Here is a 17,811-nt window from a genome sequence, read left to right on the forward strand (position 1 = left end):
AAACTCAAAGCTAATAATTTCCCCAAGCAATTGTTTTCAACATCTAGTTTTTAAACATCAATGCAATCTGCCTTTTAATAGTTTTTTTTTTTTTTAACCAGAATTGGCTCCAAAGATAATAGTTGAGTAGAATGATTTTTTTTTTTCAGACGGAGTCTCGCTCTGTCGCCAGGTTGGAGTGCAGTGGCGCAATCTCGGCTCACTGCAACCTCCCCCTCTGTAGAATGATTTTAAAAAAACAAATCAGGGCCGGGCATGGTGGCTCATGCCTGTAATCCCAGCACTTTGGGAGCCCAAGGTGGAAAGATCACGAGGTCAGGAGATCGAGACCATCTTGGCCAACACAGTGAAACTCCATCTCTACTAAAAAAAAAAATACAAAAAATTAGCCTGGTGTGGTGGCGGGCGCCTGTAGTCCCAGCTACTTGGGAGGCTGAGGCAACAGAATGGCGTGAACCCGGGAGGTGGAGCTTGCAGTGAGCCGAGATTGCGCCACTGCACTCCAGCCTGGGCAACAGAGCAAGACTCTGTCTCAAAAAAAAAAAAAAAAAAAAAAAAGTCAGCACTTTGGGAGGCCGAGGTGGGCAGATCACGAGGTCAGGAGATTGAGACCATCCTGGCTAACACGGTGAAACCCCATCTCTACTAAAAATACAAAAAATTAGCCAGGTGTGGTGGCAGGCACCTGTAGTCCCAGCTACTCAGGAGGCTGAGGCAGGAGAATGGCATGAACTCGGGAGGCAGAGCTTGCAGTGAGCCAAGATTGTACCACTGCACTCCAGCCTGGGTGACAGAGCGAGACTGTCTCCAAAAAAAAAAAAAAAAAAAACCAGGAAGATAATAATATATTAATTACCCTTGCGTGATTTGGCTCAAATTAGTTTTTTTTAAACCTGTATTTGGCTAGCACAACGTCTGTAGGTATTAATGCAAGTACACTACCACAATAGCAAACATATATGCTACATTAATGGGCGTATTTAATTTGCAATAAAGATACAATAAAACTTAGTTTGGAAGAATCAACTAGACCAAAAATAAAATTTTGGAACCCACAGGGTCCTAGCCACAACTGCAACATTCTAATTTCTAAAACATTTGTATGTTCAAAGGTAAAAGTAATTTTGCAAATCCTGATACTGACTTTAGTTCGTGCTTTTCTAGGATTACATAAATACCCATTTTACAAGTAGGAAAACAGAAACAATGAAAACGTTATGTCCTTCTAATTCCTATGCACATCATCTAGTCCATCTGCTCAGGCAATGCCTGCCTGCCCTGTTAATTTTCCTAATCTTTTTTTTTTTTTGAGATGGAGTTTTGCTCTTATAGACCAGGCTAGAGTGCAGTGCAGTGGTGTGACTTGGCTCACTGCAACCTCCACCTCCCAGGTTCAAGCAATTCTCCTCCCTCAGCCTCCCGAGTAGCTGGAATTACAGGTGCCCATCACTACGCCCGGCTAATTTTTGTATATGTAGTAGAGACAGGGTCTCACCATGTTGACCAGGCTGGTCTCAAACTCCTGACCTCAGGTGATCCACCCATCTCAGCCTCCCAAAGTGCTGGGATTACAGGTGTGACACTGCATCCGGCCAATTTTCCCAATCTTATAGACCAAATTATTTTAGCAAAACAAAATAACTTCTAAAAGTCAGTTTTCACTAATCTCATTTTCTGAGGAGCTAAGAAATACCAAAAGGTTTTATCAGGTGTTTGAACTGTGATGTTTTAAAATAGCCTCACTTGCCTGTATAGGTGGTCACCCACCAATTCATGTAACATAATTTTTGGTTGACATCAAATATATACTTCAAGGCGGTCATAATTTAAGAAAAACACGACTGACATTTTTACAAAGGCTCTCTACCTATCTGCTTCTTTCCCCAGTTTGTGGACTATCAGCCCGCACAACAGGAGGGCGTATATACGGAGGGCAAAAGGCAAAACCTGGTGATTTTCCTTGGCAAGTCCTGATATTAGGTGGAACCACAGCAGCAGGTGCACTTTTATATGACAACTGGGTCCTAACAGCTGCTCATGCCGTTTATGAGCAAAAACATGATGCATCCTCCCTGGACATTCGAATGGGCGCCCTGAAGAGACTATCACCTCATTATACACAAGCCTGGGCTGAAGCTGTTTTTATACATGAAGGTTATACTCACGATGCTGGCTTTGACAATGACATAGCACTGATTAAATTGAATAACAAAATTGTAATCAATAGCAACATCACGCCTATTTGTCTGCCAAGAAAAGAAGCTGAATCCTTTATGAGGACAGATGACATTGGAACTGCATCTGGATGGGGATTAACCCAAAGGGGTTTTCTTGCTAGAAATCTAATGTATGTCGACATACCGATTGTTGACCATCAAAAATGTACTGCTGCATATGAAAAGCCACCCTATCCAGGGGGAAGTGTAACTGCTAACATGCTTTGTGCTGGCTTAGAAAGTGGGGGCAAGGACAGCTGCAGAGGTGACAGCGGAGGGGCACTGGTGTTTCTAGATAGTGAAACACAGAGGTGGTTTGTCGGAGGAATAGTGTCCTGGGGTTCCATGAATTGTGGGGAAGCAGGTCAGTATGGAGTCTACACAAAAGTCATTAAGTATATTCCCTGGATCGAGAACATAATTAATAATTTTTAGCTTGCATGTCTGCAGTCAGTCAAGGATTCTTCATTTTTAGAAATGCCTGTGAAGACCTTGGCAGCGACGTGGCCCGAGAAGCATTCATCATTACTGTGGACATGGCAGTTGTTGCTCCACCCAAAAAAACCGACTCCAGGTGAGGCTGCTGTCATTTCTCCACTTGCCAGTTTAATTCCAGCCTTACCCATTGACTCAAGGGGACATAAGCCACGAGAGTGATAGTCACCTTTGCCAACCCAGTGTAATGTCACTGCTCAAATTACATTTCACTACCTTAAAAGGCCAGTCTCTTTTCATACTGGCTGTTGGCATTTCTGTAAACTGCCTGTCCATGCTCTTTGACTGTTTTTAAACTTGTTCTTACTGATCTCTGTAAGTGCTTTATATATTATGGCAGTATTGATTGAGGAATAACCTCGAATCCCTTTTTTAGGTAGGTAGGTTGGAAACACTGATACTTCAAGCCCAGGTATTGACCAAAATTTCCATGTTAAAAACCAATACCACAAAATGGTGGGATACAATTATTCACTTATCAAATTGTCAGACAAAAGGAACGTGAATAGTAGTACTATTTCACATTATTAAAGACAACATAAACTTCCCAAGGACTGTTTGGCAATACATTTTAAGCACGACCAGGCATGTTCAGGGAGGGTGGCAGGCCATAGACTGGCAATACATTTCAAAAGCCCTTAAAATGCATAATCTTTGACCTAGCAATTCCAATGCTAAGAATTTATTTTAGCAGTAAGGCTAATCCCAGCAATTGGAAATAACCTGAATAATGTTCAAATTCAGAAGACTAAATCAAAACGTGGCATTTCCACAAGATGAAAAATGGCATTAGAAATAAGTGGTGACATTATAGATAAATCTGTATTTTTCCTCTTTACAATGAACATGAAATACTTGGGCACAGTGATGCCTAACAAAAGCACAGATCACACAATAGTTGAATCAAGTACAGAACCCTAATACACACTCAGGGGCTACTTTGCTCGTACTCAACAACAAAATCATTCTTACTACCACACATTATCTCTTGGATTACGGAGTAGTTAACTTCCCACTTTTTCCTACTAAGGTTTTCCTACTAAGGACACAACTTAAGTGCTGATTTAACCTTAAAAATCTCATTTGATTTTAGCTGGCTATTCCTTCCTAAAAGGTTTTAATAGCTAACATTCAAGTTTTTCAGTCTAACTAAAAGTTACCATTCTATGTAAAAGCTTACTGTGAGTCTTGGCCTCATTTCTCTTGTGCATATAAAGTACAACTTCTTGAGACTCAATTTTTATTATTTTCTTTTTTCTTTAGAGACTCAATTTTTAAAGGTAACTTTCCAGCATCTGTATATCACATATAAAAAGAAATCGTGTTTTTCCAGTAAGACTCCAGACACTAAACTGTGGTGTCAAAAAAAATTTTTATTTAACTGGTTCAAAAAATTTTTTAGAATGAATGCATTTAGATGACCAAATAGATTTTTAAAAACAAATCTTTGCCAAATAGTTTACTTTTAAACTTCAAAATCTTCTTAGGGTAAAATAAATACCCATTATCTATGCAGTACCATAAACATGTTAATAAAAGGCTACTCAACATTGAAAGCCTTCTATGACCAGTAACTGAAATTTACACAAGTGTAAAGAAGGGATTAAACCATGCCGTTGACAAGTTAACTTACCCCTGGGCTCCTTGAAGGCTTGTCAGTTTAGTCTTTGGAGGTCCCCGAGTACCATTTTAAGTGTTACCATGTTACTGCTGCTGAGTAATAGTGCAAGTGCTAAAATGCAAAATTCAGATGGTACAGGGTTTGGAAATCATGCAGATTTAGATGCAGAAAAAAAAAAATTAAAACAACTCAAGATCCCTTTACAGAGGAAACTGAATAATGAAACAATGTGGCGAATACAAGTCTAAAGGATGACTTCATTTATAAATGTTTAAAACATGTAACTTGCAAAATGACAAACCTATTTATCATAATCTAATTAGGTAAGGGCATTAGGTAAACTACCAACACAACAAATGTCACATTCTTCCAACTAGAAAATGAGCTCAACTCTCACAGAATTAGTTACAAAAAAGTACAACAAAGAATCAACGTTATTGCTTTTACATACTTAACAATGCATTGTGAGAGTCTGAGTTTTGTAAGCGATTTTATTCAACTTTATTCAATGTTACCATATTCCCCCACCTCCTGGAGGACAAAGCCCATTCCACTTAACACTTCCAGACAGACAACCCACCCTAATTCTTAAAGCTATCAGGCCTCTTAATGGATTTCAGGCACAAGATAATTTGTGGTTTCTTCTACTTTATCCCTACTGCAATTAATTCCACTTTTCAAATCCCAAACTAGGAAGGTGCTGATATGCCCTTTTCAATTGATATGCTTTGCTACAAAGCATTAGAAAATAATCAACATTTTGCCCACTCCCCCAGATAAGAATCTTTTTAGAAGGCATGACTTCCCAATGGAGATTTATACAGGCCATGTAAATAGAACATCACCCAAATGCACAGAGGCACTAAGAAAAAGCCGGAGGGTACTGCTTACCATTTTAGGTGCGGTCACCCAGACTTATTCAAAACTAGATTTCAAAAGAAAAAAAAAAATTTCACTTTGGCCAATGCAAGAACAAATACCAATTAAGTCTGGGTATCAGGTGTCAATGCATGACAGGTGATGAATCCATTTGACTTGAGACAACTTTTCAAATAAGTTTATTTGAAGCAAAATAAACTATTGCCAAGAAACTTTATGAAAGTTCCATCTCAAAAGGGTCAAAAAAGGGGAATTAACTGCTATGAATTCTTTGCATTCAGGGCTGCAAAACAAAGACACATATTATTTAAATCAGTTTTATTTAAGAATTTCCAACAATGACAACTCTTATAAAAAGCATCCAAGCACAGGACACAGAACTGCAGCAAACAGCATTCTTATGGGTAGCTAACAGACATTAGAACTTCCACCCTTCTTTGAGACACCTGAGCTCACTGGTGAACTCTGCTTCAAGTCCTCCTGCAAAGCACACCACAAGCTCAGTCCATGTTCTCAGCCCATCAGCTTCAGTTCACATTGCCACACTTACATATCAGTAACAGAAGAGAACACACACCATACAGCATTCACAGCAGTTGACAAAGGGGTAGGGGGAGTACAAGTATCATTTCACTTAACACATTCAACTAATGTGGGTTATCTAAGAACAAAAACTCACTTAAAAGTCTTCCAACAGATGTGGATGTCCTTTGAATGCAAAAAACATTCGTACATTATTTGCTATCATTGCTCTCTGCACACTCTCTCACCAAAGCCACAGGATTGAGAGACACATCTCGCCAAGTTAAAAAATATCCATTATGCACCACCAAGTCTCTGCACGCGCTCTCTCCTTTTCTCGCTCATACTAGCCTTTCATGCCTCGGCACCACCATCAATCCCACACAAGGTTTCAAAAGTTCAGACAGCCTTCTGGTTCCATATCACAGCCTTGCGTTCATAGCGTTGATACGACTCCATGAAATAAAGAGTAGCGGATAAAAATGGGACACCCACCGTCAAAGACGCGGCCTGTGATGCGTGATGACGAATTCTTGAATGAGAAAGCATGTAGACAGAAGTATTCCTATGGCAGAATATTTACAGCACTACTTTCAATGAAGTGCTTCTTCCATAAACATTTGAAATGAGATGAACTGCAGAGATTAAATGAAGGCTTCATATTGTACTTTTGTATATGAGGGGAGACAAGTGTTAAAAAATAAAACAAAAGAACCAAACACTGTGACACCATGATCTCCTAAAAGGAGATTTTCTTAAGGAAAAAAATCCATATGGTGGGGTTCAAATTAAAACAAGGGGTAAAGAATGTAGTTCTAATCAATGGTTTCCGTTTTGAACATGCAAAGAATTCACTTGACAAGTCCAGGGATAAAATATTACAGGAGAAACCTTTTGATATCAATTGTAGTGTGTTGGTTTACCAATCAGGCAAACAGCAGTTCACTTTCAACCACTCAATATTTCAACCTTTCATGTAACAAAACTTATAAAATTCCTTTAGCTCTTCCTTTTTCTAAAGAAAAATGTCAAAAATACTGCTGAATATACTCCACACTGAACAAATCAATTTTGAAAATTCTTAGTACATATGTATTTTACAATATACTTACCATGAGTTTAGAAAAATTTGAATTCCCACCATTCTATACCAACCAACCACAACCCCACTGTCTACATTCCCCAGCCAGAAGACTTAGAATCCATGCTTGAGCCAAAGCCTCCATTAAAACCACTGCCCGATCCTGCATTTGATGCTGATCCCCAACCAATTGCTGCACCAGAATTAGAACCACTATAAGAGTTATTTCCAGAACCGAAGGCCTGGTTTGGCTCCCTCTGCATGTTGCCTTGGTTTTGGTTATTACCCGATGGGCCTGACTGGTTCTGCTGGCTGGCTAACATGCCCATCATACCCCAACTACTCTGTAGTGCTGCCTGGGCGGCAGCCATCATCGCTGGATTAATGCTGAACGCACCGAAGTTCATCCCACCACCCATATTACTACCTTGATTGTTTCCCAAACCAGCTCCACCCCCTCTGCTATTACCAAATCCACCCTGATTCCCAAAGCCACCTGGATTACCACCAAATCTTCCACTTCTTTCTAACTGTCTATTGCTATTGTGCTTAGGTTCGGCATTGGATATATGAACGCTGATTCCTTTAATGATCAAGTCCTCTCCACAAAGAGACTGCGCAATCTATAAGAAATAAGGGATGTAAACAAAGAAGATTAAACCACTGATTCATATATTTAAAGTAGCAACAAAACTTAGATTACAAACATTAATTTATCTAAAGCCAGAGGAAAAATAAGCAATGAACGCTCATTTCATTTAAACCCCCAATACAGCTTTTAGTTTTATTAACAGCAGCAGTGATATTTCAGTCGATTTTCAAAAGACATAGGCTGGGCATGGTGGCTCATGCCTGTAATCCCAGCGCTTTGGGAGGCCAAGGTGGGAGGACTGTGTGAGGCCAAGAGTTCAAGACTAGCCTGGCAGCCTGGACAACACAGGGAGACCCCGCCTCTATCAAAAAAAACCACAAAAAAGCCACATTAGCTGGGCGTAGTGGCATGCATCTGTCCTAGCTACTTGGGAGGCTGAAGCTGGAGGATCCTCCCCCTGGAGGCTGAGCCCAGGAGTTCTAGCGTGTAGTGAGCTATGATTATACCACTGTGTTCCACCAGCCTGGGCAAGAGTGAGACCCTGTCTCAAAATAATAATAAAAAAAAAAGGGCCAGGAGCAGGAGCAGTGGCTCACGCCTGTAATCCCAGCACTTTGGGAGGCTGAGGGGGGTGGATCACCTGAAGTCAGGAGTTCAAGACCAGCCAGACCAAAACACTGAAACCCCATATCTACTAAAGATACAAAAAACTGGCCAGGCGTGGTGGCTCATGCCTGTAATCCCAGCACTTTGGGAGGCTAAGATGGGCGGATCACCAGAGGTCAGGAGTTCGAGACCAGCCTGGCCAACATGGTGAAACCCTGTCTCTACTAAAAGCACAAAAAAATTAGCCGGGTGTGGTGGCAGGCGCCTGTAATCCCAGCTACTCGGGAGGCTGAGGCAAGACAATCGCTTGAACCCGTGAGGTGGAGGTTGCAGCGAGCCGAGATCATGCTGTCACACTCTAGCCCAGGCAACAAGAGCAAAACTCCGTCTCAAAAAAAAAAAAAAAAAAAAAAAAAAAAAAAAAAGGGTATATAACGTTTCCAAATGCCACATACTGAAAATTATCTAAAGGTATATTTACTTTTAGATTTCTTAAAAATGTTATATTTGTGATATCAGATACAGGTATTACAAACATCTAGGCCCATACACCCTACATCTTACAAGGTCAGAAAACTTAACTAAGAATAGCAATTAGCTGGATGGGCAATGTTCAAGAGAAATTACATATTTTTTTTTTGAGACAGAGTCTCACTCTGTCACCAGGCTGGAGTACAGTGGTGTGATCTCAGTTCACTGCCACCTCCGCCTCCTGGGTTCAAGCGAATCCCCTACCTCAGGCTCCAGAGTAGCTGGGACCACAGGTGTGCACCACCACACCGAGATAATTTTTTTTTTTTTGTATTTTAATAGAGACGGGGTTTCACCACATTGGCCAGGATGATCTTGATCTCCTGACCTCGTGATCCACCCGCCTCAGCCTCCCAAAGTGCTGGGATTATAAGCATGAGCCACCATGCCCGGCCGGGACATATTGTTAAGGAGAAAAATACCTGATCATCTGCAAATGTAACAAAGGCAAAGGCCCTGAATGGCTTGGGGATGAAGACATCCATCACATCCCCGTACTGAGAGAAGAACTCCCGCAGCTCATCCTCAGTCATGTCCTCTGTACAGCGCCCCACAAACACTTTTCTGCTTCTCAAAGGCTCATCTTGGCTTTGCTGATCAAATCAAAAGGAAGGAAAAAACTCAGAAATATGTTGTGAACAATGAAAAAAGCATTAAGATAAGGGATATAACAAAATCATTCTGTCTTGGATAGCAGTGAATCATTAAAAAGTAGACATACCCTTAATTTTTTCCATCAGCATTTCTTTTTCTTGTAAGGCTTCAGTGAAGAGTAACGTTTTAAGTTACAAAAGTACACAGAGTCATGCATCACATAATGATGGACATATGTTCTGAGAAATACATCATGAGCCATTACACAATTTCATCATCGTGGCCAAGTGTGGTGGCTGACACCTGTAATCCCAGCACTTTGAGAGGCTGAGGCGGGTGGATCACCTGAGGTCAGGAGTTCAAACCAGCCTGGTCAACATGGTGAAACCCCACCTCTACTAATACAAAAATTAGGTGTGGTGGCAGGCGCCTGTAATCCCAGCATCTTGGGAGGCTGAGGTAGGAGAATCACTTGAACCTGGGAAGAGGAGGTTGCAGTGAGCCAAGATTGCACCACTGCACTCTAGCCTGAGCAACAATAGTGAAACTCCATCTCAAAAAAAAAAAAGGCCAGGCACGGGGGCTCACACCTGTAATCCCAGCACTTTGGGAGGCCGAGATGGGCGGATCATGAGGTCAGGAGATCAAGACCATCCTGGCTAACACGGTGAAACGCCATCTCTACTAAAAATACAAAAAATTAGCCAGGCGTGTTGGCGGGCACCTGTAGTCCCAGCTACTCGGTAGGCTGAGGCAGGAGAATGACGTGAACCCGGGAGGCAGAGCTTGCAGTGAGTTGAGATTGCACCACTGCACTCCAGCCCGGACGACAGAGTGAGACTCTCTCTCAAAAAAAAAAAAGAAAAAAAAAAAAGTCGTTGTGCAAACATCATATAAACCCATACAGCATAGCCTACCCCACATCTAGGCTAGATGGTATAGCCTATTGCTCCCAGGCTACAGACTTCCAAGTTACTGTACTCAACACTGTAGGCGACTGTAACATGATGGTAAGTATTTGTGTATCTAAACATAGAAAGGGTACAGTAAAAACAGTGTTATAATCCTATGGGACCACTGCTGTACACGTGGTCTGCTGCTGACTGATCAACTTTGCCATGTGATATATGACTGTGTTTGGATTTGAGAAAATCAATAAATAAGCAATCTCTTGGCAAAGATGATGATGTTCCAAATAAGCTAATGTTATTTGTTTGCTAGGAAAAAGTTAGGTCTTTATAACAAGATTAATGTATTCTGACTGTCTTTATGTTTTAACATATAACTATGCAAGAACTATTAACTTGACAAATAACCTCTTCTCTTTTCCATCCATAGCAAAAAGAAAAGCAAGAACAAAATGAACAAAGGTTTAGTTTGGAGAAGTAATAAACTAAATATTTCAAACAAGCATAAAATATTCAGCATGCATTAAGAGCCAAAGACTTCAACAAGACAAAAGGATTTCACAAACACACCCTGCCGCTATCTTTTCTAAGTGTGTTTAACATTTTATCTTACAATCCTCTAAGGAAGTTTGTTGGCAAAAATTCCCAAAGCACAGACGCAAGTACCTTAGAATTAGGAAGTTTACAGTCACACCATCGTCCATCTATCATATGTCGCTGTGACATTACTTTCACTTGTGTTTCATATTCCGTAAAACGAACAAAGCCAAACCCCTTTGAATGACCAGTCTTAAGATCTTTCTTGACCTAGAAAGGATGATTTAAGTTTACTCTAAAAGTGCACATACTCACACACTCCATTCCCAAATCATAGTTCCTTAAAAAATAATTTGAATGGTTTCAACTGGATGCAGTGGCTTAAAACTTAAACCAAGTTAGTCGTAACAGTAAAAACAGGGAGGTTAATATTGAATCCATACTGTGTTAACAATAGAGCAAAACTCACTTATACGACAGAAATGTTTTTGAGTTCTTAAAAAAAGAGAGATGGGGCCAGGCGCGGTGGCTCACACCTGTATTCCCAGAGCTTTGGGATGCTGAGGAGGGTGGATCGCTTGAGCACAGGAGTTCCGGACCAGCCTGGGCAACACAGCAAAACCCTGTCTCTACAAAAAATACAAAAATTAGCCAGGTGTAGTGGCATGCACCTGTAGTCCCAGCTACTTGGGAGGCTGAGGCACAAGAATAGCTTGAACCCAGGAGGTGGAGGTTGCAGAGAGCCTAGACTGCACCACTGCACTCTAGAGCCTGACTGACAGAGCCAGACCCTGTCTCCAAAAAGAAAAGAAAAAAAGAGAGGCCGGGCACGGTGGCTCATGCCTGTAATCCCAGCACTTTGGCAGGCGGAGGCGGGCGGATCATGAGGTCAGGAGATCGAGAGAGGAGATCGAGACCATCCTGGCTAACATGGTGAAACCCCATCTCTACTAAAAATACAAAACATTAGCCAGGCGTGGTGGCAGGCGCCTGTAGTCCCAGCTACTTGGGAGGCTGAGGCAGGAGAATGGCGTGAACCCGGGAAGTGGAGCTTGCAGTGAGCCGAGATCACGCCACTGCACTCCAGCCTGGGTGACACAGCAAGACTCCGTCTCAAAAGAAAAAAGAAAAAAAGAGAAACTGAGTCTGGATATGTTCACCAAGGTGGCCTTGAACTCCTGGCCTCAAGCAACCCTCCCACCTCAGCCTCCCAAAATGCTGGGATTATAGGCATGAGCCACCACAACAGGATTTTAACAGAATGTCTTAGAATGAATTCAAAGATAAACTAAATTTAATGTTTACAAATTTTAAATGAAATGGAAAAATCTCCCATTAGTGTAATATATAAAGAAAAACTATTGTCACCTACTTCCCTTAAGCCTTTATGCAACAGTAGGATTTTACAATATCGAAGGCAATAATATAGGGTGCAAGATATATGTATAAATATAACAAATATTGGAAGTATCATCTGTGTAACAGAAAGGACAGTGCCATTAAAATAACAAGAATGTGGCCAGGCGCGGTGGCTCACACCTGTAATCCCAGCACTTTGGGAGGCCAAGGCGGGTGGATCACTTGAGGTCAGGAGTTCAAGAACAGCCTGGCCAACGGATGAAACCCTGTCTCTACTAAAAATACAAAATTAGCCAGGCATGATGGCGGGCACCTGTAATCCCAGATACACGAGGCTGAGACAGGAGAAATCGCTTAAACCCGGGAGGTGGAGGTTGCAGTGAGCCAAGATCGCGCCACTGTACTCCAGCCTGGGCAGCAAAGTGAGACTTGGTCTCCAAAAAAAAGTAACAAGATTGTGGCTGGGCATGGTGGCTCAGCACACTGGGGTCGAGACAGGAGGACAGTATGAGCCCAGGAGTTCGACACCAGAACCTAGGTTTATACCAATAAATAAATGCTAGATGCTCATTCACTGGTAAAGAAAAACTGATGCAATCGAAGTTTACCTGCACCATAAGAACTTCTCCAAAGGTACTAAAATACTCTTTCAGGTCCTGTTCAGTTGTTTTCCATGGGAGACCCAACACTATTAAATCGGATGTTTTCTGGACTGCTCTTTTCACTTTCACTGCTGATGAAGCATCTGTCTCATCCATTTTTCTTTTGTTATCTAAATAAAATGAGCAGAAACCTTTTAGAAATCTTCACTTAGCACTTCTTTAAAAACACTACCTCCTACATCTAGAAATGAGAAGCACAAAGAAGACTCTAAGAAGAATAAGACTGAAAACTTGGCAAGAAGTGATGTTTGCTCTAGAGGACAGAATAAAGGCTTAAGTTTAGTGTCTGAGGTGCTTTTCTGGTGCAAATTCAGTGATTTCCAAGTTTGTTTTTTGTAGTATTTCCGGATTACAATCTCTCCCTCTCAAAAGGTTTATCAAAACAAAAATAATTCTACTTCACTTTGACTTTAAATATCAGCAACTTGAATCTCCTGATGAAGATTTAACTTTTATCTTTCCTAAACATTCAACAACAAATACACAACTTTTGTAATAAAACAGAAAACCAGGCACAGTGGTGTGCATGCCTGTAAGTTCCAGCAACTCAGGAGGCTGAGGAGGAAGGACGACTTGAGTCCAGGAGTTTGAGGCTGCAGTGTGCCTATGAATAGCCACTGCAATATGCCTGGGCAACAGAGCAAGAGCCTCCATCTCTAATTTCAAAAAAGAAAAAGAAACCAAAAGTTTGGCTTACTTAAAAAAACATAACTGGCTGGGCGCAGTGGCTCACACCTGTAATCCCAACACTTTGGGAGTCTGAGGCAGGTGGATCACAAGGTCAGGAGTTCAAGACCAGCCTGGCCAAGATGGTGAAACGCCATCTATACTAAAAATACAAAAAAAAATTAGCCGGGTGTGGTGGCAGGCGCCTGTAATCCCAGCTACTTGGGATGCTGAAGCAGGAGAATCGCTTGAACCCAAGAGGCGGAGGTTGCAGTGAGCCAAGATCGTGCCACCGCACTCCAGCCTGGGCAACAAGGGCGAGACTTCGTCTCAAAAAATAAATAAATAAATAAAAATAAAAATAAATAAATAAATAAATAAATAAAAATACAAAAATTAGCCGGGCGTGGTGGCAGGCACCTGTAATCCCAGCTACTCAGGAAGCTGAGGCAGAGAATTGCTTGAACCAGGGAGGCGGAGGTTGCAGTGAGCCAAGATCGTGCCACTGCACTCCAGCCTGGGCGACAGAGCGAGACTCCGTCTCAAAAAACAAACAAACGAACAACCACCCCCTCCCCCCCACCCCAATAACCTTAACCTTAGGTTATTTACAAGAGAAGGGGAGATAATTTTTTTTTTTTTTTTGAGACGGAGTCTCATTCTGTCACCCAGGCTGGAGTGCAGTGGCGTGATCTCCCCTCACTGAAACCTCTGCCTCCCGGGTTCAAGTGATTCTCCTGCCTCAGCCTCCCGAGTAGCTGGGATTACAGGTGTGAGCCACCGTGTCCAGCCTGGGGAGATAAATTAAATGACATTTTTTAAATTTCTTTTGAGACGGTGTCTCGCTCTGCTGCCCAGGCTGGAGAGCAGTGGCACGATCTCAGCTTACTGCAATCTCCACCTCCCAGTTCAAGCAATTCTCCTGCCTCAGCCTCCCAAATAACTGAGACTACAGGCGCAAACCACCACGCCTGGCTAATTTTTGTATTTTTAGTAGAGACGGGGTTTCACCATGTTGGCTAGGCTGGTCTTGAACTTCGGACCTCAGGTGATCTGCTCGCCTCAGCCTCCCAAAGTGCTGGGATTACAGGTGTGAGCCATTGCGCCCAGCCTGACATTTTAAATTTGAGTAAATATTAATCTATACCCACTGGCTGAAGAAACATCATACTAAAAACCTCGAGTTTACATTATTAATTTTTTTTTTTTGAGACGAAGTCTTGCTCTGTCACCCAGGTTGGAGTGCAGCGGTGCGACCTCAGCTCACTGTCATCTCCGCCTCCCAGGTTCAAGCGATTCTCCTGCCTCAGCCTCCAGAGTAGCTGGGACTACAGGCCCCCGCCACCACGCCAATTTTTGTTTTCGTTTTTTTTATTTTTTTTTTTGTTTTGAGACGGAGTTTCGCTCTTGTTGCCCAGGCTGGAGTGCAATGGCACAATCTCTGCTCACTGCAACTTCTGCCTCCCGGTTCAAGCGATTCTCCTGCCTCAGCCTCCTGAGTAGCTAGGATTACAGGCACCCACCACCACATCCAGATATTTTGTGTTTTTGATAGAGATGGGGTTTCATCATGTTGGCCAGGCTGGTCTCAAACTCCTGATCTCAGGTGGTGATCCACCTGCCTCGGCCTCCCAAAGTGCTGAGATTACAGGCATGAGTCACCATGCCTAGCCCTAAAGTTTTTCTAGACATGTAAAAGAGTGTCTTGCATACTGACCAAATTTGATGGACTTTGTTGCAATACCAAGTTATAATAAAAGGAACACACAGACAGATCGACTATTAACAGCACACTACTTCAAAATGCTGAAATTAGGTATTTCCTTGGCACACTTCTCAAAACTTCATGCTACCTTTTCTTAGATTTAGAACATCATTGATAAGAGGCAGAGAGAAGGATAAGACCAGAACCTCGAAATTGTAATTGGAACTGCACTAATTCAAGATTTGGCTACTCCAACTGTTCATTTAAGGGAAAAAATGAACTCAGATTTGCTGAATGAATGATGTAAGACCAAAAGGACAATGATCAAATCCAAACACTGGAGCACTTCAGAAGAATCTATTTACAACAATGATTTACGTACAAAACATTCTTAGTGATTCCTTAATTTATCATCAACTTGGCAAAGCTTATTCAGATATTTTTAAAATACATTGTTTTCTCTTTTAAAATGATCTACAATTCCCAGTTTCCATAAATTTAGACTCATGGTCTTCCAAACTTGTCTAACAGTGAAGTTCAAGGAAATACTTAAGTTTCAGGAGACATTCTGTCACCAAAAGGGGCTGAGATCCATGGATGAGACACACACCTGAACACACTTCAGCATGATTACAAAAACCAAATGATAACAAACCTTTCGGATAGTTGACAACATACACCAGATTTCCCCAGCCAGCATCGGGGGCATGCAGAATTCCTTCTACCAGCCGGACACCTCTCATACACTGAGACACTGGATTCCTGTAGCGAAGCCCACACGCCCCTGGAAACTGGGCTGTAACCGTGGACAGCAGGACCGTCCCATCGTCTTCCGATGGTATTTCAATGGGCTCATCGTTCTCATCTTCGGTTACCCGAATATATTCAGACATCTTTTATTCTTCCTAAAGGGAAAAGAGATATGAATGAACAACATTCATGTCAGAGTAACTGTTTCCTTATAATAATACCCAAACCATGTTAGCGTTCTGACTTCCAGAAAAATTCTTGTCTGGATTCGTATATGCATTGGTTATCCCTGAAAAATAACGAGGTGAAGGTAAGGGTAGTGATTTCCTATCAAAATGTGATGCCTCGCCAGTTCATTCATTCAAAAAACCTTCCCTGAAGGCTTATGATGCGTCAGGTACTGAAACTGTAACTGTGAGTCCAACGTGGCTTGCTGGTTACATGCTGGGGTACGCAAGGGAACAATAAACAGTAGCTATTTTATGACATCGGGTTAGTCGTTAAGTAATCCTGAAGGTAGGGGAGGAGCCTAACTGGTTGAGGCATGTGCGTGATGGGTCCAAGTCGATTTTCCTAAGCAAGTGATCCATCAGCTGAACCTGGGCAGTGAACCAGGTGTAAAGAACAGGAGAAAAGTTCCCCTCTGTTCTTCATTTTGGGGCTTCCGGGGGCTCTGCGAGCCCGAGCCGCAAGGCCCGCGGCGACAGGTCCTGGCGGTGCCGGCCGTCGCCTCCCAGAAACCCGCGCGTGCCAGCCGAGGGAGGAGTTTCTCGGCGCGGCCCGGGGTGGGGCGCAGGAGCACCAAGCCCAAGCTGGCAGCGTCCCTCGAAGTACAAAGTACCGAAGGCTCCGGTACTGTCCGGGTCCGGGGCCAACCTCCGCCTCAGGCTGCGCGGCACCGCGGCACCGCGGGCCCGGCTCCCCGTTTCGGCGCCACCGGCCTCCCTGTGCCAGGACCAAACGACGCTCCCGCGCGAGCCCGCTCGGGCAGGACTAGGCCCGGTCTCACGGCTCACTTCCCGGGGCAGGGGCCGAAGCCGCTGCGTCCGCCTCGGGCCGCCCCAATGCGGAAGCCGAGGCACCTACGGCGTCCTCAGTGAGAAGGCTCCGCGACTCACCCGCTAGGCCGCTGCTGGGAAGCCCGACAGGGACACCGAGGCAGCGACGGACCCAAGCGCAGACCAGCCACCGCTTCGCTCCCACAAAATGGCGCTAGGGCCGCCTCCTCCCCCCGCCCACCGGCGTCCTCTCCCACCGGTTGCCTGTCCAGAGGTGGAAGGCGCCGAGGAGAGCCACGATGACCCTCTCCCCAGGGACTCGGGCTGCCTCCTGGAAATTCGAGCCTACAGAGAAGCTCTGAAAGCTAAAATAAAACCAGGACTTAGGCCTGAAAAGCTGAAGATTGAAAAAAGTGTGGCTGTATAGGAGCTGACCTCCCCCCACGTAACGTAGCAGATGGTTTCGGCCGACCAACCGCCGGCCCAGGTCTCGGTCGGAGCTCGCGCACTTTCAAAGCGCGCGAGAGTAGCACAGAGTCTCGGCCAGCGAGGGCGGGGCGGGGCGGGGCCTGGAGGGGGCGGGGCTCGGGATCCCGGGTCCGGTCCATTTGGGAGGCAGGGTAAGGCCTGGACCCCTTTGCTGAAAGGCATCGTAGCGCGTCTTCTCCCTCCGCCAGCCCACCTCCAAACCTGGAAACAATAACTTTGTTCTAAATAATAGCAATGATAAGGCTACTTTGTGCCAGGTACTTTCTGAGTATTCACATATTTAATAGCCCAGTTTTGTGTAGCAGGAACTATTGATATTCATTCTGCGGGTGAGGAAACTGAGGCACAGAGAGATCAAGTATCTTGCTTAAAGTCACGCAAGGATTAGCCGGGCGGTCGTGGCGCGCGCCTGTAGTCCCATCTACTCGCGAGGCTGAGGCAGGAGAATTGCTTGAACCCGGTAGGCGGAGGTTGCGGTGAGCCGAGATCGCGCCACTTCACTCCAGTCTAGGCGACAGAGTGAGACCCTGTCCTCCACCCCCTCCCCCCAAAAAAAAGTCACCCAAGGAATAAATGGTAGACCTGGGATTTGAATCTCGA

General features: G+C 43.7%; 2 protein-coding genes across 2 annotated transcripts in view; one reads left to right on the top strand and one right to left on the bottom strand.

Annotated features, from left to right (window-relative positions):
- Positions 1-5,918, top strand: part of MASP2 (MBL associated serine protease 2) — a 23,425-nt gene extending 17,507 nt beyond the window's left edge. Inside the window, exon 11 of the mRNA XM_024253165.3 lies at positions 1,888-5,918. Within this exon, the coding sequence (XP_024108933.2) occupies positions 1,888-2,651 (764 nt within the window). The 3' untranslated portion in view covers positions 2,652-5,918. The remainder of the gene's footprint in view (positions 1-1,887) is intronic.
- Positions 4,065-16,935, bottom strand: TARDBP (TAR DNA binding protein). The gene is given in 6 exon segments (NM_001134125.1): positions 4,065-7,437; positions 8,966-9,136; positions 10,712-10,852; positions 12,550-12,713; positions 15,630-15,879; positions 16,843-16,935. Coding segments are annotated over 5 exon segments (1,245 nt in total). The 5' UTR covers positions 15,868-15,879; positions 16,843-16,935; the 3' UTR covers positions 4,065-6,906.
- Between the last annotated feature and the right edge of the window lie 876 nt (positions 16,936-17,811).

The sequence above is a fragment of the Pongo abelii genome, chromosome 1, assembly GCF_028885655.2.
Source record: "Pongo abelii isolate AG06213 chromosome 1, NHGRI_mPonAbe1-v2.0_pri, whole genome shotgun sequence".
Lineage (NCBI taxonomy): Eukaryota > Metazoa > Chordata > Mammalia > Primates > Hominidae > Pongo > Pongo abelii.